General features: G+C 32.2%; 1 protein-coding gene across 1 annotated transcript; it reads left to right on the top strand.

The window, feature by feature from the left end:
• The first annotated feature begins 33 nt into the window (after positions 1–33).
• Positions 34–24,316, top strand: LOC105321095 (GDP-mannose 4,6 dehydratase). The gene is made up of 12 exons (XM_011419286.4): positions 34–166; positions 1,182–1,226; positions 3,562–3,649; positions 12,718–12,827; positions 14,946–15,138; positions 15,490–15,594; positions 17,627–17,754; positions 18,869–18,987; positions 21,245–21,341; positions 23,246–23,314; positions 23,748–23,820; positions 24,052–24,316. The coding sequence occupies exons 1-11, from the start codon at positions 113–115 to the stop codon at positions 23,808–23,810; spliced, it is 1,071 nt and encodes a 356-aa protein (XP_011417588.3). The 5' UTR covers positions 34–112; the 3' UTR covers positions 23,811–23,820; positions 24,052–24,316.
• The last annotated feature ends 396 nt before the right edge of the window (positions 24,317–24,712 follow it).

The raw sequence follows: 24,712 nt of genomic DNA, 5'->3' as shown, positions 1-24,712 counted from the left end.
ATGAAGGGGGTTTCCTTTGTTATATATTTTTAGAACAACTACGCTAGTGGTATATTCCCGTTTTCATCACGTGACTACGGGATTTTCTTTAACCACGTTGACATTAACGAAGATGGCGTCCAAACCAAGTCAGAAGATAGCTCTTATTACCGGCATCACAGGACAGGTATATATCACAATACTAGATATGCTTATTGTTTTTTCTGGCTTTCTCACAATATTTTCTTTTACTTACCGCTTACAAATCTCTCTCTGGGTCACGGGTGAGTAGTGTTTGGGTGTTGCCGTTGATTTCGGGTTTTGTTTTTTCTTCGTTATGACATGTCAAGTACATTTCATATGCCGCTGAAGCAATCCCAGTTGAATGGCAAACCGAGTTTGATTAAATTACATTGTTGAGTAAAGGAACATAGGCTTTTGGTAGAAAATGTGCGAACTTATAGGCCTAAAAATAAATATTGAGTATTGTGTAACGTAATCTGAATCAATTAAACTGTTAAAAACTCAGTTGATGTTAAAAGGTAGGAACTTATTTAAAACCTGTAAACAAATCCACATTCTTTTCTTTAAAATTTTGATTGATTTTAATCTTAGCATCTGGCAGAAATAAATTGTTTTTTGTTGTTTGTTATGACAAAAGAAGTTTGTCTGGAAAGAAATACAATATATATACATGCCTACTTAAAAAATATAAGAATTTGTTTGTGGATGGCAATCAGTATTCATCGTTTAAAAGCTGGTGCAATTTTATTTGTCATTTGGGAATTTGCAAGTAATACATAAAACTGATCCTAATCTAGCCTGTGTAAGAGCCAAGTCTGACTGTGTACAATGCCCAGTTAGTGAGATGAAATCACAACAATCTTTTTTCTATGAAATCTTTAATAATATATACAGTAAATCATGTAGAAATTGACACCTCACAAGTATGTCCAAATGTCCATTCTGGCTAACCTTTGATTTCTTTGACATTGTTAAATTCTAAAGAAACCTTGTCTGGCTTAAATTACCAACCCAATTTCTTTCTAAGTTAGTGCATGCTTTTACTTGGATGCTTTCTGTTTTTGCATACTTGGATGGAGGGTGGGGCAGTAGATGAACGGTCATGGTTGATACACTGAGACAAGTGCGTTGGTCAGTGGTGTGATTTGTACTAATGTCAATGTTCTCTTGTATTTTAGGATGGTTCGTATCTGGCAGAGTTTTTACTGGCCAAAGGATACCAGGTAAGGTTTAAGGTTTTTCATCTCTTTAGTGGCTGATTTATCCTATATTTCTCCTGCTTTCTTGAAAAGCTCCATTCCTGATTTTGTCTCAAGGCAACCGAGTAATTAGACCAAACTTTCAGTGATGTTTAAGAAATCATGTACATGTAACTAACAACCAGTAGTTGGTATACCCCAAACATTGTCTTGGCTGCTTAGTCTGTCATGAACTGGTTGTAGTTCGGAGTTTCAGTGTTTGGCTGCATGAGAAGTGTTTTTCTATGTTGTAAAAAAGAATTACTTTTATAAGACGCCACCAAAGACAAACAACAGAAAAAATGGGGACTGAATAATTCAAATTTGAAGGTAAAAAATTTCATGGAAGAGTTTAAAATATTGCATGTCAGTAAGGGCTTTGTTACTATGATGTAATGTTGTTTTTGGCTTCTTTATTGGACTGTTAGTGTTACATGTAGCAGACAGCAGACATGTCCTGTGACCCGATTATCTTTCGGTGAATCCTGTTTTTAATCTGGGATTAGGATTCACTTCCTTATTTATTTAATTGTTAATTCTCATAAATCAGTAATACATCCTGATCAGAACTAACATTAATCCCCTACCCCCATCAGATTTATACTTGATTAATCATACATGTGATAAGTTGAAGACCTAGGTACTGTACACATGGTACAGGAGCCTAAAAATACTTGACTTGGGGTAAAAATACTGTACACTGAAAACCGAGTAAAAATTGTTAAAAAAAAAAAAAACAAACAAAAAAATTAAAAAGGTTATAATCAGCAGATAAGGTAACTTAAAAATTGATAATTAAAGAATTAATAATTAAAACAATTTGAATGGAGAGTGTTGACAGCTTGAAATGGTCTCAACATACATATGTAGTCTTTATTTTTTAAATGTATAGGTTTCATGTATATTTCAATCTAAACAGAATGTCAATTTGTCAGGGAATGCACTTTATTACCTGCTACACTTGTATCAGCTAGAGTATAAAACAGAACCAACCACGCCAACAGCTCTACTGTGGAGAGATTATTACGTAGAACATGGTATAGGTTAAATTAAAAAAATATAGAAACAGGGGGTACCTATCATGATCTATGCATTATCATTGTTACAACCAAGCAATGCACTGGAGGGCCAGCTTGTCTTTCAGACTTACAAAATCTTCTTAAACTCTCATGACACTTCCAAACTCCATCACTTTTATTTCGGACTGAGTACAACAAATCAAAGATTACTTTACTAATCAATGAATCTTACAAGCATCTAATAATCAATCACAAAACCACATCAAATACTGCATTGCTGATAGTATCTCTTTTGTCCACTGAAAGATTTTAAAGTAAAACCACATCTGCTGTAATAGTGGCTGTCTTCTTTTCTTGATATGGTGTTTTTTGATAAATTTATACAGACCAATCTGTTTGATTATAGATAAAAAAAAATTCCATCAATACGTGTATAATCCTTTGTGTGTTGGATTACCAGCTTGGTCTTTGTGTATTGCCTCATGGACATGATTTTTAGTCACTCAACAATTTTACATTTTTAACTTCAATTAAACTTTAATTCCTGTCCATTGTATGCTTGTAGCAATGAACAATATGCATGTAGTGTGCATTATTAATTATTAATGAAACTGTGAATATTATAAAAGAATGACCATTAAAGGCCTGTAGGTCTCTTTTTACCAAATTGACTCTCAGAGATAATCCGAGATTCCCCTGACTCTTGCATCCCCCCTTTAATCACTTGATGTTTGCACACATCAAATAATAAAAGCAGGGGTAACAGTTAGAGGAAACTGGGATTAGGATTGAGACTCCAAAATGAAGCTTGAAATGCAAACGTGAGACTCCTTGACAGATCCATCTATGTGCCATGATAACCAGGTGACCATCAAGGCCTGTGGGCCTCTTGTTGTGTATGGCCTCCCTCATGTGATCTTTTGTATATTGCAACATTTACTTGCAATTGATTGACTTAATGATTTGTTTACTAACTCTTTGATTTATTCTTTAGTGAATAGCATCAATAATTTGATATATTATGCATAGCCATTCTAATTTGATATTTTGAGTATGGACTCACTAGTTTGATATTTTTTAGTGTATTGCCTCATTAATTTGATATTTAGTGTAATATTGACTGACCTGATGTTTTGTGTATTGTTTGTGCATTGATTGATTAATATAAATGTGTATTGCATATCTAACTTGTTTGTGTATTGATTGACTTAATAATATGTGTATTGCATCTGTAACTTAATGTGTGTCTGTTGACGGATGTTTTTTTATTGCCCCACTGATATAATCTTGGTCTGTTTTAGGTTCATGGAATCATTAGGAGGTCCAGTTCCTTCAACACCTCCAGAATAGAGCATCTGTATGCTGACCCCAAGTCACACACCGAAGGATGTATGTACAAAGACTAATATTTAGTCAACCATTCATTTGAATATTGTGTGCATGTTATTGTAAAATTTATTTGACTGAAATATGTGTCACTAGTACTGGTACCATAAAATGATGGGAACAGTAATTTTCTGTCAATGTTCCAAGCTGAATGACAGATTCTCTTTTGAGCCTAAACTTTCTGTTCCCTGAACAATATGATTTGCTTCTGTTGCATCATTATTTAATTTGTACTACTACTTTGATAACAGTTCAGAAATAGGGATTATCTTCCTTTTGTCGCTGATAACTTCTGTATTAATGTTATGATAATTGCTAAACACTGTGTAGGGTGAATTAACCATGCATCGGACACATACCTTGGATCGGACAACTTTGTTTATAAATATACAAAAAATGTGCATGTGCTCATGTGTTGTTTCGTATATTCCTGAATTAGAACAAATAAACTTTATCATTATTAAGAATTTGACAGTCACATTGTCAAAGAAAAAGCAATATAGGCATTGTAAAATGCCATCAAATACGCCATTATTGAAAATTTAGTTACGAAGAATTTACACTAAAGCATTATTTGAATGTTGTGCGTTTGATTGTGAATAAGTGAAAATGCACTCTCTGCGTAAAATAATTAGAAAGAAGTAAGTTTTGAAACAAAATTTGATTAAAATAAGTCCAAGAAAGAAGATTGGTGGATAAGGCGTGTAAAATGCCCATACGCGGTCGGACAGACCACTGAAAAATTAAAGTATCAATAAATCTGATGGTTTGTTTTTAAATCATTTAAAACAATATATATTTAAAGAATCATTGATTTTTAACCTATAGGTATGTTCAATACTATGAATATGTTGACTCAAACAGGTGTGTACGTATCAAAACCTGCAAATACCGTCATTTTTTAGAACTTCAGGGCATTTTCTTTTATAGAGTGGGTCTGTGCTCCATATTTTTCTAATAGTCTAATTAAGGTCTACTGGAAAACAGACCGATTTCAATCAACAACAACGTGGAGAGATGACCCACTATACATTGTATCCCAACAATTGAACGTTGTGAAAAAACAATACAAGTCCAGTAGTCTGTGACCTTAGTCACACATAATATTTAAAAACCCCATTTTATTGGGTCTGAAATGGCTCAGTGGTTAGAGTACCTGGCATAAGCTAACCTTATATATATAGGGTTTTTATGTTATTTGTTCTATACCACCAAAATTTCCGACAATATTTAAGGTCTTCCGTTTTCCAACGGAAGACCTTATTGTTTTCGTTCGGTTTCTTTTTCCCTATTATTATTATTTTTTTTTTTCTTACAAAATTTGTGCAGGCGATTTCTCGGAAATGGCTGAACCGATTTTCGTGAAACTTTCAGATCTAATAGATATTCATCCGATCTTAATATACATTTTTTTATTTTGATGACGTCATTTCCGTTCTTGAGAAAATGACGTTTTAGCGATTTTCAGAGGGTCGGCTTGTCCAGGGATCTCCTCCTAAACGGTAAAAGATATTGAGTTCAAACTTTCAGGGATTGTAGACAAATGATTGTAGATGTGCAATTTGGCATTCATATTTGTCATGCTCAAAAGGCGTTAAAGCTCGCCCGGTCCCGAAAATTGAGACTAAAAAAATGTCGTAATTTTTCATGGTTATCTTAGTTTATCTCTTTTCTGAAAAATATTTTGTTAACACATGTAATGCAAAAAAAGTTTATATTTACAAGACTTTTCATTTGATATCAAGAAAAAGGGGCTGGCCCCTTAAATTAGGGAACCAAAGGGTTCTAAAGTCTTTAATCTGTAGCCCTTTACTGAGAGATATTTTGTGAAATGTTATAGAAGCAAATATGTTTATCTCACAGTTATGTATCCAAGCAATGTAACGATTTTGTCATGTATTACGTAATAAAGGATTTTTAGGGGCCAAAAGTCCAAAATTTTGATCACCCATATCTCAGAAAGGAAAATTATTTTATAATGCAATACAGAAGAAAAGTTGTTTAAATTAATGTTCTTAACAATATGCAATCATCAAAATTTTGTTAAACGGCCCCTATAAGGAGATAAGGGATCGGCCCCTAAAACCTTCTTTCTCATATATCTCCAGAATGGTAACAGATTTCTAAACACTTGTTGAATAAAATTTGTTTAGAATTAAATGACCTTTCATTTGATATCAAGAAAAAGGGGCTGGCCCCTAAAATTAGGGAACCAAAGGGTTCTAAAGTCTTTAATCTGTAGCCCTTTACTGAGAGATATTTTGTGAAATGTTATAGAAACAAATATATTTATCTCACAGTTATGTATCCAAGCAATGTAACGATTTTGTCATGTATTACGTAATCAAAGGTTTTTAGGGGCCAAAAGTCCAAAATTTTGATCACCCATATCTCAGGAAGGAAAAATATTTTGAAATGCAATATAGAAGAAAAGTTGTTCAAAAAGATGTTCTTAACCATATACAATCTTCAAAATTTCGCCAAACGGCCCCTATAAGGAGATAAGGGATCGGCCCCTTAAACCTTCTTTCTCATATATCTCCAGAACGGTAACGAATTTTTAAACACTTGTTGACAAAATGTTTTCAGAATTAAATGTCCTTTCATTTGATTCAAAGAAAAAGGGGCTGGCCCCTTAAATTAGGGGATCAAAGAGCTCTAAAAAAATTTATCTATAGCCCTTTAATGAGAGCCATTTTGTGAAAGGTTATTAATGCTAGATTAGGTATAATACGTTTCTATATCATAACAATATAATGATTTTCTCTTGCGTTACCCAATTAGGGTTTTTAGGGACGAGATGTAAACAAAATTAATCTTTTCAATCTTGATTGGAGGAAATGCAAGCATTTAAAAAAGCAATGTAATAGAACTTATAAAAAGCCATGCAATGAAGCATAAGTACTTCACTCCTTTTTCCATATCATGTTTTGTTGTCGAAAATAAAAGTCGATGACGTCAAATTTTCTTCTAAAAATCGGACGGAAGACCTCCTCGTTGCTCGCAACGAGATCGTGTCTAGTTTTTTCTTATTTTTTGTTAAATATATTAAAAACTGGCTATAGTTAGAAATTTTGCTTTTGCAAAGTTGTATTATAATATATTTGAATAGATTTAATTGGGGAAAATAAATTTAAAATTGTATTTCACTACTAAACCGAATGGGCATTTGCGCCATCTTATTCCCCCATCTTCTTTGAACAATTAATGTCAAGGTCATTATTGCACCGTATGTTCATTTCACCATGGATCGGACACAAATTAACCCTGCATCGGACAGTTTTCAGTGCATGATTTCTTCTAATAATATGGAGATTATGTGCCCATTCCTTGTGATATACTTTAAATGTGAAGTTAAATAAAAATTTAAAAAATGATTGGTACAAACATTTTCCCAGACCACTTAAAAATTGAGTTTTTGGATACAGCCTTTTTAGTCCAAAGTTCCTGTAGGAGCTGGCACGATAAAGAACCCCTTATGATAAATATTCCTTTAAACAGAAGCACCGGTCTAAATTCCTATATGTAGATTTGAGGATTTACATTAAAAGAAATCTGAATAGCAATTGAATACCCGGTAAATTAATTTTCCCAAACCTTTGTATTTTTGCACTAAAACCAGAAAATGTTGTTATTTTTAATCCCTACTGTACTGCTATAGCTGTCTGATGCTTGGTAAATATTGTCCGATCCATGGTGAAATAGTTCAACACTTCATTAATTTGCTTTATTTTCTACATTTTAACAATTTCACAATTTTTTCAACAATAATTAAGCAAGCGGAAATCCTGTAACTTTTAAAAGAAGTTTTATTTATATTTGGACGATATTTGATGTGTGAACAAAGGGAAAAATTCAAAGGTGTCCGATGCATGGTGAAATCACTCTATATGTAGCACATGTATTTCTTTTACCCATTAAAAATGGTGTTTTCATTGTAAGTTTTGAAAAAACCCTGATAAAAATGACCACTCAAAGATACTATCTTGGATCTAGTACAGCCTAATTCTTGTGTTTGAATGAATCTACAGTCAGAGACAGATGCAAACATTTATGTCCTTTGTTAAGCAAATGTTCAGTGTGCTAAGGATGTAAACTGTAAAGGATCTAATGTAACCCTGTCTGTGCAAAATAATTTAATTTGGCAATTTATTTTTACCCCCCAAAAAGTGTAGATTCTTCATTTTATTTTTCAAATTTATTTAATGTACCAAATACCGGATAGTATGTGTATTTGTAAATTTCTGAACAAGTTAATATGGTGATTAATAATTAAGGATAGAAAGAACCTCAAGGTAATATATGGCAACTAAATACCATAAAGAATTCATGTCAGCTTCAAGCATCGTCATTTATGTCTTTGTTCATTTTAGTCTAATTGATTAGTTTTAAAGAAATTAAATCATTATGGAGTCACTGGATGGAGACAAAAAGACCAAACCTGACTTGTACAAATTAATATTCATGAAAGACTGGGCAAAGAAAAATTCATTCATATGGCACTGGAAAAAATTGGGCCTCATTTATTGATAAAACAGAATAACTATGAACTGCTTTATTTCTTTTTTTTCGCTGGTTATATTATGGATATGTTACTACATGTAAGTCTTTCCCATCAACTATCAGGGAGTAAGACAGTATGTCATCTTCGTCTTGCCCAAATTAACCAGTACATGTAACTTTCAGGTATTTAGTAAGACACAGTGACAATAATCTTACCCAATCAACTTTCAGCAGATGTCCGACTTCAAATAATGTTTTTACTTTACCCTAATCAACCCCCGTTGGTAGTTTCAGTTCTTTGATTGTGAAAGCTTACATGTTATTTTTGTTTTCTTTGCATCATGATCTGCTAGATAACTGTAAGTAGCATTGAGCATTCATGGGCTATATATGTGTACTTATCATAGTGTGGAAAATATAATGCAGTTGACAGCATTTAAGAATTAATATACTGTATACGGGGTTATTTTCCCCCGTGTAATATTCGCCCTTAAATACTTGGAAACACTTTCGCCCCGTCTTGAATTCGTCCAGACAAATTTTTAATTAAAGAGAGATAATTTGAGACATTGAAATTCGCCCAGTCTTAAATTTGCATGCAAACAAAGAGGGCTAAAGGAGCAGAAATAAAATGGTGGTGAATATTTCCCAGTATGCAGTAGACTGTGGTTTCATTATCATGTAATTGTTATGTCAATTATTGTAGAATGCTTATAAAATCAAATACTCATTCAAATTAGAAATATGAAGAACAATTCAATTGTTTGAACTGTTGAATATAAACTATGTACCTTTGAAGCTTTGCTTTTAACTAAATTTTTGGAAAATAATGCTGTTGAATAGTAATGAAACCACAGTATGTATATAAGTTTAATGTTATGAAGCTGTATGTAATCATATGTTACAGAAAGCATTTTCTAAATAATACATGACATACCAATTTTATATCTTTTTCTAATATATTCATTTACAGATAATAGCATGCAATACTGATCTATTACAGTCTTTTTTAGCTTTAATTATGTCTCTTAACTAAAGGATGATATTACCTGATTATTTTTCATTATTTGCATATTTCTTTGTATTTATTTATCTTTTTGCTAATTCCTAATTATCATTCTAGCCAATTTGCACCCCTCTGAATGGTGTTGAATCATTGATTATCATTAGATAATTAGACAGTATTAAATGTTTCTTACTTTAGGAGAAACAGATTTCCATAAAACTTCTTATCAGATGAAAACAGAGTATTATTTGAATTTGGAATTATTTTGATTCCTGGAACTTAGGGCTTTTAAGAAAATTCCCCTTAGTTAGACTAACTTAGACAAGTAACATGAATTTTTATTGTTTGATGTGTTAATTTTAGCTAACATAATTAACTAACTTAAATTTGCTTATGAATATAGTCTAAGTAAGTGCAATTTTCTTAAAAGCCAAAAATTCCAAGAATCAAAAGAATTCCAAATTCAAATAATACTCTGATTGAAAATTTTTGAATTCTTTAAAAATAAAAATATCTTCTAAAGACAATGACATTATTTATCATAATAAAAAAAGTTGATTATTGCAATTAGCCTATACAAGTCACCTAAATATTTGTATTATTGTTGCAACATTAAGCAAATTAAAAAATGCAAAATTTTAATGTATGCAAGTTAATTATTTTTCAAATTACAATTAAATCACTTTTGTTAATTGAATTCGTTTGAGTGTCTGATACCAGCAAGGAGAGCAAACTCTGTCTTACTGGAAGCCCAGGCAGCCATTAATGATGTAATACGCATGTACCAATATCTGTAAGAGCCCCTCTCTGTTGGTGCATTGTAGTCATATGTGTCTGTTCATCACACGTCATTTTGTCTGACACATACCAGGTATTCATACTAATATGCAAAAATCAGGATCATACTTCATCTGCAGAGGGCCATTGGTAAAAAAGTGATCAGTGTCCTTTAATCACGTTTCTAGGTCAAAGGTCAAGGCTATAGGAAATAGTGTCAAATTCTTGTCTGGGGCATATATTCTCTCCCTATGGCCTAATCAAGCTATACTTTATCCAGAAAGTGCTTGTTGAAAGATATTGTGCAACTGCTTTAAACCAAGGTTTTATGTCAAAAGTTAAATATTGTGCAACTACTTTAAACCAAGGTTTAATGTCAAAAGTTCAGGTAAAAATATATCTTAAAATTTCTACAGTTTTTCCTTTCCACTTTAAACTACAGTTATTGTCTTAAACATGCACTTCATTCATAGAGTGTTTATGGGTAATAGATGTGCAATGACCTTGATATATATTTCAAAGTCTAAGGTTAAGGTTAAAAGAAAGTCTTTTTAAATGCACTTCATCATATTTGAGAAGGTCGCTCAATTTTTAATTTGGCTAATTAGCATGACTACAATCCTCATATTGCTTGTAGAAGAAAATCCCAGGAATATTTTTGTAATTAATATAGAACACTAAACCGTCAGAGCATTGACTTACCCTTATATAAAGACATTGCTTAGTGTGCAATATGAACAGATGATGTATAGCCATACTACATGACAAAATCAAACATTTGAGTTTACTTTCCAGAATCTATTATAATTTGTTTTTTCACAATCAGATGAGTACATTAACTTTGGGTCATTTTTTCTTTCATTAGTTGTTTGTTAAGACTGACCGACCCAAATTTTCAACACCCCCCCCCCCCCCCCCCCCCCCCCCCCCCCCATTGTTTTTCTTTTTGTGGAATAAGGTGAATAAGTTTAGCCAAGCCATCATATTTATTCAGTTGAAAAATCAATATGAACAAAATGAGATTTCAACAACCATTAAAAGAGATAATTTTTAATCTTTTGGGGTAAATGGTCGGTGCTATTTCTAAGGGTTGGGGTGGTATTACTTTTATGTTGTATGTATTTTTTATTACCTACCTTAAAGTCTTGATAAAGAACTAATGAAACAAATATGGCCTTTAGGAGATAAAAATAATATTTACAATCTTGTCTTGCATGTAGTCTTCATAGTCTACCAGAGAGAAGCTCAGGTGAGCTTAAAATGTCTGATCAAATAAGATCTGTGGTCTGCCTCCATTTAATTAGTTTCTCCTTTAGCTTTTAAATTTGACAAACAGTACAAATGACAATATTCAAATTAAGTTTGACAAAATATCCTGAAGTGAAGTACATGTACTGTACATTTACTGTACATGTAGTTGATCAGGCTCATTCAACGAATTTGTTATCATTATTGGTGAGCAATGTAGCCTATGGACATAGTGGGATTTAGGTTTTGGGAAATGGTAAAATATGCACATTTATATTCACAAATAAATGTACATTATATTTGATATGATCTTAAATGTATTTACTTTTTTTTAAGCAAATGCACAATAACTTGATTTTCACAAGGCTTTATATTCACAAATAAATGTACATTATATTTGATATGATATTTAATGTATTTACTTTTTTTTAAGCAAATGCACACTAACTTGATTTTCACAAGGCTTAAATAGTTTAAATACTTGTAGTAGTGTTTTCTTTGTATGATATCAACGAAAACGCCACGTCTCAGGTTCTCTATATTTATTATTATTTCATTATGAACCCTGTAAAAAGGTTAACAATAGCAATTTAAGCATACATTATAACAACAAACATATTATATTAATACAATGATATTTTCAAAGAAGTATACACAAATTAATTTCTTTTAAAAGTTTACAATAGATACTGAGTAAATGCAAAAGAACTATAAGAGTTAATCCCCTTATATCAAAGTGATATATGAACTTGAACATTAATGAGTTCACATACACATTTATAAATAATAATCATATGAGTTATATAGCTCTTATGCATAATATATAATATATATATTTCTATACATGTATACCTGATTATGGATCAGGGTTCCAATTTGGTACAATACCCGATTAATGGGCGAATACTGAACGACAGATAGCCATATTAACGGTAATAAACATACAAGACTGATATAAAAACCTTCATATACATGTACTTTGATTCAATCAGAGCTTAATTTGATCATTATTAATTGAACTCAGTATGTTGCATTAAAATTACATTAAAAGTAAGAAATAGATTAATTTATGGAAAATAAGGAATTAGTAAGAAAACAAATGTCAACTTACAGTCAATGTCCTGAAGTCTTTCGTAATTAATAAAAAAATAGTCAGGTAGTCAAAATATCTCAACTGGCTGAAAAACTATTGCTCTATCCCTGACCAGCACAAAGAACTTCGCGGGAAACCCTCTCTTTTACCATGCAATGAAAAACACGGATCTATAAACTACCCTCAGGACTTATATGAATAAGTAAAATAAAAAACCAACCGTATTGTATGCTTCTATTTATTATAGAAAGTAAAAACATCATGGATATTCAAATACGCGAATTGTAGAAATTAACAGTTGCATTTGATATCAATAAAAACAAATTAAGATAACACTCTACCACATACTTAAATACTTAAACAGTTGGTTTTACATGTAAGCTTCTTGCATGTTTGGGAAAGCTGGCCCACCCATTAATGAAGTGCTTCACTTTTCTTCTTCAGCCATGCACCTTCACTATGGAGACCTGACAGACAGTACCTGCTTGGTCAAGATTATCAGTCAAATTCGTCCCCATGAAATCTACAACCTAGGAGCCCAGAGCCATGTCAAAGTAAGACAACTACTGTAGATTCCTAATTAAATGCAAGGAATTAATATCCGCCTAAAATCCCGAGAAGCACGTCTCGCGAATTTTACAATCTCGCTTAAATTTTTCAAATATATGTTAATTACAAGAAACTATGATAAAAATTCGGCATTTGCGAATTATTGTTCTCGCAATTTGATGGAAAACGGTTGAATCACAGAATTAAGTACTCGCGTAAAATAAGGAATTTACAGTATCATGTTCTAGAAAGTTTGGAAAAAATCTGACTCATTAAAGGGATTTGAGCTTAAAATTTTCAAAATTTTCTGTAATTGTTAAAATAGATGTTCTCAATGCTTTAACAAAATTTGAAAGTCAAATATCGTGTCACAAGCGAGTTACAGAGGTGAAAAATCTTTGTTTTGTAAACAAAGGTTGAGTCCTCTTAATGTCTACATATTACAAAATACAAAAGTAAACTTTTTTATACATAGAAATCAGAAATAAAATTTTCATCTGAAATCGTGTCCGGATCCCTTTAAAATCACAAAGTTATATTACTGAAAAAGAAATACCTTGAACCCCCCCCCTCCACCCCCCCCCCCCCATATGGAAAATATGTAAATAGTAGATATATTTTAATGTATTGCATAAAAGTTAGGAGCAAATGTATTCAGAACACAATCTACATTAAAGCAAGCACCATATTACTAAAAAACTTGAACATGGGGAACCAAGTGTTGAGACTCAATGTTTATTTGATACAATATAGTATTTTTTTTACGAGTGTGATCATATCACACCAAATCTCAGGAAGGCATTTGGCAGAATTTATTCTTCCAATTTTTTGTTTTAAATTTCCGTATTATTTGTTGTAGATATTAAATTATCATAATTATATGTCATAATTTCACAGGCCAGTGGCCACAATTTTCTTTTTCTCACATTGCAAATGCAAAAAGTTCTCACAAATCTGAGTTATCTCTCTTTGTCCAAGATGAGTATACAACTGTGCATCTTGGGCTACATGGTTTTATGCACTAATTAATTCAACCGTCTAAATTGAAAATGTCATCTTAATTATTTATAAGAAACATTCAGTTTGCTTTTAAAAACAGTTGACATATTTATTCTTTTCTTGTTCTAGTCAGCTAAACCTACTGTAAATTAAATAGGATGTGTCAAGTATAAAAAACAGTGACCAGAAGAAGGGAAGACATTGACAGGAGTGATTGGGCAGATAACTTGGCTTATTTATATATATATAAATCAGGGTTTAAAAAAAATGCAGGTAAACTGTAACAAATAAAAAAACCAGTGCAGCTCCTCAGGTAGAAACTGGTTCTGTATGTAAAAGGTTTTTCTTTCATGATGTACATTAGATTTGTTTTATATGGAATACATTTTGAGAGAATTTCTGATACACATAGATGCTTCATATGGTAAATGATTGTTACTATGTAACAGGCAATCTGTATCTAATGAAATGTCTCAGTTGGTGTGAATTTGGGTTATAATTGACCTATTTAGTGAAGCTCCTCCCTGTCAGCTGTGTTATTTCATCTGTCCCCCGATATCTCCTCAGATATCCCCCCTGCTGGCAGGCTCATCCCACAGCATCCAGTCAAATTGTGCATCTAATTGAAAATCTTATCAAGTTTCAAGTACTTTTATCAAACTCATTGCTTTCTGAACCTGCAAGACTTCATTGGCAAATACTTGATTAATTTTTAGATTAATATAAGAGTTGTGCCTTTTCCTTTGTCCAAAACTATTTACTGTAGAAGCACATATTTTCGTTGGGTCAAAATTTAGTTGTTTTTAAGCGAAATAAGATTTCGTTGTCATTTAATTTCGTCACATTGTAATCTCTCGTAAACATTAATACTTGGGTTAAAAATTCGTCATGGATTAAATTTCGTTGATTTATACTACCAACGAAAATAACGAAATTAAATCCTCAACGAATATTTCTGCTTCTACAGTACATACAAATTAACATTTATTATTTGAAAACAATAAATTTCTTTGATAATTTATTTATGTGCACACCTATCACACACACACACAGAATTATTTATTTGGTGGGTTTTTATTTACCATACTTCGATATATTGTACATGTATTATTTTTCTTGTTCAGGTCTCCTTTGAGTTGGCTGAATACACTGCCAATGTTGATGCCGTTGGAACACTGCGTTTGTTAGATGCAATAAGAACATGTCAGCTTGCCGACCAAGTCAAATTTTACCAAGCATCCACCAGCGAAATGTTCGGAAAAGTTCAGGAAATCCCCCAGAAAGAAACCACTCCTTTCTACCCCAGATCTCCTTATGGTAAGCTAGTCCTTTAACCAAAGCTTATAATAATACATTTCTCAATCTTGTTGAATAATTTTTTTTCTTTGCCCAAATTATACTTTGGTTAAGAAATAAAGCATTGCAACAATTTACTCTTTATTTTCATTATGAAATCAATTGCATTCTCTCAGGGATCAAAAGTTCTGAAAACAAATTTCAGGTTGTGTCCTTTCACAGAATTTCTTGTTCTATGGTCGCTAGATCTGTTATTGTATCTGGCTACAGCCCATCAAAAGAACATTAATGTTGGGTACCTGGTATGGGTTATGTACATACCAGGTACTAGGATACATAGTTACCTGTATGTCTGTCTGTTTGATGTTCCAGGTGTGGCCAAGCTGTACGCCTACTGGATAGTAATCAACTACCGAGAAGCCTACGGCATGTATGCCTGTAACGGAATCCTGTTTAACCACGAGAGTCCAAGGAGAGGTGAGATAAGTCATGTTACAGTCCACTATATAGTAGCTCAGGTACATGTACCAGTAAAGCTGTTGTTTGGAATTTATAAACAGAAGCTGGAAAGCTTGAGAAAAGCAAAAGACCCTAATTGATGCATAATGTAGATTCCTAATAATAAGTGAGGAAATGATATCCTTGTAAAATCGTAAAAAATACATCATGCAGATTTTAAAAACGGTTGAATTGCTGAATAAAGTACTAGCGTAAAATAAGGAAATTATACTAAATACTAATTGGATAAGTTGGGTAAATAATAGCAAATAAAATTTCACATGCAAGTGCTAGATGAAGTGAAGATTGAATGTTAAAGTAAATAAAAAAATTGCCAATTAGTGCCAATAGGTCATGCATGTATATAAATTATAATTTTTGAGGATATACTAAGATTTTTGTGAAATATTGTAAGGAGCAGACTGAATGCTTTGGTGAATATGTTATACATTGGTTGTGTAATGAACTGACAAGGAGTTAATACCTTAACTCTTTACTCTTCAGTAGTTGTTGGTACTCCTCAAGACTTGTATCTTAGAGATATCTATTAGAAGATTCAAATTTAAATATAAAATGGCATGCGTCAAGAGATTGAGCCTTAAATTACATGTTTAACTGGTTAAAAGTGAAAGCGATACCGGTGAATTACAGACGTGAGGAGAGGATGGTGAAGTTCATTGTACGATTCTTGTCGGAATATCCTCGGGCCACGGCCAACAAAGAAATATCAATTATATTTCATTTTATGGAGAACACCCTCTTTTTCATCAAAGAATAAATGGTGATGTAATGGGTTTTTGTGGAGTTTAATCCTCTGAGATATAATGCATTAAACAAGCGGGCATGCCCTGTTGATGAAATGGAAATGACAGGCCAATGTTTATCAACAAGAGGCTTGCTGCAGGCTGTGCACAAAATGACACTCAACCCCCAACCCCAACAAACGCCTGACCCCCATCCCAGACAGAAAACCTTCCCATCAGCCCCCTGGATTCTCCCACATCTGTCGCAGTGTGACAGAATGTCAAGATGTTATTATGTTTTGGTTTGTAACTTAATAAGGCTTCCTCACTGTGGGAGAAATCATGGTTTACCCTACAGCCAGACAATTTATAGGATGTATAGAATACAAATCTCTTCAATAATAAATTTATCAAAAGTTCTGCTTTTCTGTAAAATTACTTCATACAAAGAAAATTTCTGTTGGAGTTAAAATGCTTGATCAGAGATAAATAAAAAAAAATATCTTAGTGTTGGGCAACAAGAGATCGATATATACAGAAAGACTTTGGTATTCTTATGTTTATGCCCACAGACAGAGTTAGGCAGTATCATTGGTGATTGACAGGCCGATCAGATTCCCTTCAATGTTTTCTTACACAGGATCAAGTTAAATCACTACAAGAGTTGCTTTGGCTTTGACAAAAACCAATTTATCCCACATCAAATCTTAACAGAAAAACAAAGTGATAGGAAGTGGAATTTGCATGATTGGAAATAAAGAAGGGGCTGAATTTCCATCTTAGTTTGACGTTATCAAAACAAAATGGTGGGGTGATACTGGGTGATTCTCAGTTCACGGACAATGTAGATTGGAGATGATTGGATGATGACAAATGAAAATTGACTTCCATTGATGAGTGGAAAGGAGACGTAGGCTTTTGAAGCTTATGAAGAACAAAAACAAGTCCTGACAAGGGACACTGTTTATCTAGTGTAATGTTCTACCATCAACATATAGCAAAGATTAACATTGAACTATACAGACTCTATAGTACTAATCCTAAATGACATAATGTTTGATAGACATTGATGCATGTACCAGTATAATATACATACTAGTATACCGTTACATTCTAAAGTAAACAAAACCAAAATTTGCAGACCAAGTAAACAAAACCAAACTTTGCAGACCAAGAAGCTCACAGTTACTCACAGAAGCTCACAGAATACTTTGTAATATTAAAAAAATATGAAAATGTTTGATTGCAATGTTTTGTTTGTCATGTAGGTGAGACTTTTGTGACGAGGAAGATCACACGAGCCGTGGCTAAAATAACTCTTGGTCAGCAAGAGAACGTACAGCTCGGAAACCTGGACGCAAAGAGAGACTGGGGCCACGCCAAAGACTATGTAGAGGTATAGTCCCACATCAGCAAATATGTTTCATTAAAATCTGCCAGTAAAAGTCATGGAACTCATATACACTTATATCAAGTTCAGAAATAAAGGGACACAGTTTACTCACAGAAAACATACACCATATAGTTAACACACATGCACAATACCAATCCAGTATCAATGAGCATTAAAAACAGAAAAAAATTAAATCAGAATATGGTAAGATTCAAAATAATGATTAGCAGTTGGTTTGAATGACAAACTGTTTTCTATTCATCTGATCTTGAAAGAGTACAATTTCACTTTTTGATGAAAACAAAATAAACAAACATTAAAACACTGAAATTGGCATCTTTCTGTCTGATGTTATGAGAAACAACACCAGATTGTCTTGTAAACACAAGCCAAACATGAAGAACTCCTAAAGCGAACTTCTGTCTAGAATAAAATATCCTCACAATAATATTTTTTCTTCCTCAACTTTACAAAACCTAAATGTCATTGAGACTGTGCAAGTTGATGACTTGACACCAGTAAAAGCAGTTCAGTTTTCATGTGTAAACACCAAGAAATTATAAAAGTGGTCCGCATGATTCAAACTCTTCTACAGAGATTCCGGGACAACCACCAGTAGTGTTTGGTGTGTCTCGGAGTTGGTACTGACTAGGTACTGACCTAGTGGTCTACTGCATTAAGAAAGGAGGATTCTGTGTAGTGGATTCCTATGTTGAAACTTTTATAAAGTGACAATTGTCAGTGAAAATTTGAATAATCCAGAGTGGAGCGGTGTTAAGTCATAAAACTCTGCTTTTGTTTTTATCCAAGATATTCAAAATTATTTCCCTTTTATTTTAACTATGCTATTAAGAATCTTATGTTTTATGCGGTACTATAAAAAGAGGAATTCTCTGAAAAGCTAAGATTCCATATGCGAAAAATTATATTCCTTCAAACTTTTTATCATAATTCTATTTTCAATAACAAATCAAATTATTTGAATAATCTTTAGGATTTAGGATATCAAAATTACATCATTGGAATTACCTTTTGAATGTCCAAGTTTGACTGAGTGTAGGTGTGAGATAGTGGAGGTTTAGAAATTACAGAGTTGTGTAATCTGTTTCCTCCATAGGCAATGTGGCTGATGCTTCAACAAGAAAAACCTGAGGATTTTGTGATCTCTATGGGAGAATGCCACAGTGTCCGAGAATTTGTGGAGAAAGCCTTCAAAGTTGTCAACGTGGATATTGTGTAAGTAATGTGTATCTATGTGGATTATACCTTGATGTGGATATAGACTATAGTGTAAATAAATGTGTAGCTAAGTGGATGTGGATATAATGGAAGAAATATGTGTTGTAATGTCTACACATTATTGGTGTAATTTGTAGTTATACATGTTTGATACTTTGATGTGAATAAATTTAATTGATGTAAAGCCATGTGGATTATACTTTGAAGTGGATATTACCGTACATGTTAAGCTCAGTGGATATGCATTATGGAATGTGTTGGGATATATCTGTCATAAACACCAAAATTATTATTCATGTCCTAGCAAAATGATATGGATAGAGGATACTGGGACATGGGTAGGATATTTCAGTCAGGATAAGATCCTGCAATGAGGATAGAATCATGCAGTGTGGATTTAAAATTTTAATACAGCAATTTGAATATACTGGTAGTCTGTTGATATGTTGAAAAGATATTTTGAATAAGCAAGCACATTTCTTTGCAAAGATGAAGATCATGTTTTTCTAAGATATGGTAAGTGGACGTCAATATCATGAGAATATGGTGAACTTATCTTATTGAAAGTGGTTATAGATCTTTCATGTTGATATATGGATAAAAAGTGTATATATGTACACTATAAATATAATATTAATATTATTAATGTTCTGTGAAATCAATATCATTAAAAAATACTGCATGGAAACACTTATCATCTTTGACTAACAAATCAGGGATTAAATTGTAATGATTGGTCAAGAGCAGATTCAAGTCACATTCAGAATTTTTTATTTGAATTATTGCAAAAGATAGTTACTGCATTTCAGTAAATCCATGGTATATATATTAAAATTGGGGTGTCCAATTTTACAAGTATTTGTCCGACTCTTTTGGTCTTCAGTACTATCTTAGGAAATGTATTGTTTATGTCTGAAATTATTGTTTATTATCTGACAAAATATAGACTGTCTACACATAAATTGGCAATTGAACAAATCCAAATTGAATGTTTATGTTGCATTAGTTGATTTTTTGCTCCTAATAAGATTGAAGATTAATTTCGATTCATCCTAGAATGTCGAAAGTACAGTCATTTACGATGTATTAATTAATATGAATAAGTATTACCGGTCAAAGCCTTCTTGTTTCAGGCTTGTTCAGCTGCTTAGAAACAATAAGATATGCTCTGTATTTTTCTCCAAAAAAAGCCACTGAGAACAGAAATAATTTGTTTTTATTGCAATTTAATTATGTTGTATATCTTTGACTTAATGTGATAATATATGTATTTTATATATAATTATTTTATTTGTAGTGATATCCTATCATAGCAGATATGTCTGTGTACATGAACTTGTAAATTTGTGTACACTGAATATGCATTTATTTATATATTGCCTATATACCATGTAGTTTTGAGCAAATAAACTAAACTAAACCAGTAAATGTGATAAACATCACATATAATAATGAGTCGTATGAAGTGGGGCAATTTTTTTTCCTGTGATCGCCTTCAGAAAAATGCCTCATAATTTGTTTTTTGTATAAATTATTTAAATTGTTTTTGATTATTAATGAATCTAGTGTGATGTTTGTCCCCAAACATCTGTGGTGTATCTTTCTCAGTAAGATTAAGTATTCATTTTGGGAAAAAAGACATTTACATGTTTGTCTATGAAATGCTGCACTTCCCAAACTTCGCACACCGGTAATCATTTTTCAACATGAATTCTCGACAGAGAAACGCACTTTTGAAATTAATGAGTGTCAGAGTTTTCATTGTTTTCTAAATATTACGAGTTTTCTTAAGTGATATTAAAGTGGGGATAGAGATGCATGTGTCATGCCTAAAGACGCAGGTGTTGTACTCTATCTACCAACACACAAAACTCGAGATACGGTTTCTGCTTTAGCTTTCTGCTTCAAAATAACACTACAGTATCAAAGCAACTGTATTTATGTTTTCTAAAAAATTTTTTCACACAAATGGTAGAAAAAATTATTTTAATACATTGAAAACATTTTTTCTTAAAATAGGCTACAATATCTGAGAAACTCTGTAAAATTAAAACATGTACAAGTATTTTATCAAAATTACATGTACCATTGAATATTAGAAGCCAAGGTATATGTGTTTTGACCATTTAATATTACAAGTTGAGGTATGTCGCAGCTATGACCTATTGATAATACAAGTTATCGTATATGCTATGATGTTTTGACCCATTAATGTTATGAGCTGAGGTATGATCTTCTGACCTATTTATTCCAGGTGGGAAGGAGAAGGTGTGAATGAGGTAGGAAAGGACAAGAAGACCGGGGAGGTTCGAGTCAAGGTCAACCCCAAGTTCTACCGCCCCACAGAAGTGGTAAGAGTTGCCCCTCTTTGTTTAGTCTGCCAAACACATTTACAAGATAATGCTATCTGACTCTGATTGACTCAACTTCATTGAAAGGGCACATTTTTATTTATTTAAAATCAAAATTTTAACTTTAATTGGTATTTGACTTGGCTGTAATTGTCAGGGGAAAAAATAAAAAAAAATTAATCCATCCTTAATTCTGGATGTATCTTGACCCAGGAGAGAGGGAGGGGATTTTTTTTTCCAACTTTAAGTTTAACTTATCAAAATTACATCAAAAATAAATATTTCCATATAATTTTTTTTTTCAGCGGGGGGTATTACAATGAGGGGAGAGGGCAATAGCATACAAAAAATAATTTTATTTTGGCCTTACCATTTAGTATATTATGAAAGTTTTTAGTTTAATGGACGATAATATTTACAAGAGTTATAGCCCTTTGCATCTGTAAACTAGTGTCGGTATGAGCACATGACAGAGTGTGATCTTACACTGCCGTGACGCGGATACATCTCTGTTTGTTGACTACACAGTTTTATGACACAAGTTGTATTTAATTGGTTTGTGGCATTTTGACAAATTACAGACTAATCATTGAATCGGTCTGCTTTGAGGTAGTTGGACTTCAGTACACAGCGGGAAGTGGTCTCAACAAATTAAGCAGCAGTTCAAAAGTGTCAAAAAACTACTAAAAACAGTAAATGACAGGGGAGAAAAATTACCTTCAGCTAACGGAAAAAAAATAATACAACTTCTATGTTTTTTATATTTGTTTATATCAGCCAGCGTTTTATTTTCCTTCGGGCTTTCTTAGCCTGACGTGAAATATCTGCTGAAGGAGCCAGGAATAGATGAATGGAGGAGAATAAATCAGGAAATAAGACTCCATATACCAAACAGCCTTAAAATCTTAGGAATTAATTGTTCCAGATTTGATAAGATATATTTCCATTTTTCTTATTATTGTACCTATTATGTCAATTTATTAAATTGCTTGACCAGTTATTGCTTTGTAATCTTCTTATGATTCATCAATAATATTAATTAAACATCAAAATATATAAATGATAAATTAAGGCAGAAGATAAAAAAGATTGCCATGCAATAATGCCAAAGCAGTATTTTTCTCTTCTTTTTTTAACGTTCAAAAGTAAGTAAATATTATGGAATGATTCTTTTTAAATTAGGAAGTCCACCTAAGATAAAGGGTTGTTACTGAGGGTTGTTTCTAAGTATGTAGTGTTCATTATTGTTTTATTGTAGAACTTAATTTATTTATTTATTTTCATCACAGACTGATGGTTTGATGACCCCTTTTAACCATAAAAAGCCCCATTAAATTTCATATTTTCTACAAAACTATCTGGCAGGTGATGTAGTGCCATGGCTGGCGTTTGACACTGTGTACTGCTGTCACCGCCATTATCTATACATCATACAGCCAAACCAAGTCTCAAAACTTCTTACACAAAAAACGTTTTTGACATTAAAAGCTGGTTTGCTGGACTTGTAAATAATGAGACGGGTTTAATGGCTTGGAGATAAATATATGTCTGTGGAGTCTTGTTTTTGATATAAGGGTTGAAGTCTGGCCTAGCAGTTGGCAGAAAAGGCTATTTTCTATTTTAAATCATCATGGAATATTTAAGAATGTAATTATTGTTTTCTTAAAGTGCAAAATATTTCAAATGGCAGGCATTTTTTAAAAGATTAATTTTGATGCTAATGATACATTTTTATTTGCTTCTGATTATTAAATTCTCCATAATACTGGTATATGTTATATAGTATTACTTCTATTCATTGGTACAAAATATGTTAAAGCATTGTCACTATATGTGATATTGTATTGCTCCTGAATTTATTAAATTATAGTTTTCTCAAAACCTTAATTCATTTTCCTCCACAGGAATTTCTGCTGGGAGATTGTACGAAAGCAAAGACAGACCTGAAGTGGCAGCCCAATTACTCCTTTGATGTAAGTATATAAGTAAATACATGTAAATGTTAGAAAGATTAAAACCCATCTAACCCTACAAAATTTTAAGTGTAAATTAAAAAAAAAATTTTAAAGGACAGTCAAAAATGCATAAAGTGTAAATCGTACAACTATCGGACATTTATGATCTTCTGTTAATATTAAAAACAAGACAAAGTGCAATCTTATTCTTTTAGCTTTTATTGTTTTAGAGTAACATTTATGTGGTTCTAAATGGTGAATGGGATTTAATATTACAGTGTAATTAATATGTACTGGGCCATCAAAGTGATGAAGTCTCATTATAAAGTTGATTTAACATCGCAACAATTCTTTATTTCCTCTTACCGGATTCATTATTATACAGTATCCTACTTTTAAAATGATGTTTGTATCAATATTTACAGTGTTGGATGTACTTTTGATTTTGTAGGCATTGGTCAAAGAAATGGTTGAAAGTGATGTATCATTAATGAAAACTAATCCACGGGCATAATACATATAAGGTAGGCTTCATAATAGACTTGAATTACTTCTGATCATACCGGTAATTATATTTTTGATTTGTGTGAAAAAATCAAATTTTGAAGTGTAGTGACAAATTAAGTTATATTATTATCTATAAATTACACATTTTATTTTCCAGTATGAATAAAACATTGTTTTTAAGTTTTCTTTTTTTAATTCTTGATTTATATAATAAATTTTGAATTTATTGAATTCTATTTTATTTTCAGGTTCATTTTCATTCACATTCAGCCGTTATGTGAACAATCTTGTGGGATCAAACTTAGACCTTCTCTTGATATGTGAACATTTTATCATACATGTATTTACGTTCATTGGGTGTTTTTATTAATTAAGTATTTTGTTTCAATCATTAGGATTAATTTCAATTAGAAAGATAGCTTTTATTTTGTATCCAGATTTTTTTTATATTATTATTTTATTCCATGGGTTATAATTAATAAGACCAAAATTTATTAAAAAAAAAAAAAACAACCTCACTGAGCCCTGTTTTGTGTCCATTTTTTTTTTGTTAATTAATTAACATACATTGGTTATAATCAATTGGACTGATATCTGTAAGGACTCAGTGAGCCCCTGTTTTGTGTCCAATGTTATTCAATTGCTGGGTGTGGCACGAGGCAGCTCTGTGCTCCAGTCCTGCTACAGGCCAGCACTCGGTAGTCCTAGTACTGTGTGCGAACTAGTAGAGATCTAACCCCCAGACCCTGAAGCCTTAGTGCTGCCAGTACGTACAGCTTTATATGACAAGTCCCATCTCTGTACAAATGAAGTACATGACAGTACTTGGCTACAGGGACTAGTAAAATTACTTTGTATTAATATATTGACTGTAATAACCTGTTTGTCTTATATATAATTTTAAAAGAA

Source organism: Magallana gigas, chromosome 3 (assembly GCF_963853765.1).
Source record: "Magallana gigas chromosome 3, xbMagGiga1.1, whole genome shotgun sequence".
Classification (NCBI taxonomy): domain Eukaryota; kingdom Metazoa; phylum Mollusca; class Bivalvia; order Ostreida; family Ostreidae; genus Magallana; species Magallana gigas.
The sequence above is the reverse complement of the archived record's forward strand: the minus strand, read 5'-3'. Positions and strand labels throughout refer to the sequence as shown.

Excerpts from the sequence above, each read along its gene's own strand:
- LOC105321095 (XM_011419286.4), top strand. The coding sequence starts at position 113 with ATGGCGTCCAAACCAAGTCAGAAGATAGCTCTTATTACCGGCATCACA. Across the intron at positions 167-1,181 it reads TTACCGGCATCACAGGACAG|GATGGTTCGTATCTGGCAGA; the intron begins GTATATATCACA and ends CTTGTATTTTAG. Across the intron at positions 1,227-3,561 it reads TACTGGCCAAAGGATACCAG|GTTCATGGAATCATTAGGAG; the intron begins GTAAGGTTTAAG and ends GGTCTGTTTTAG.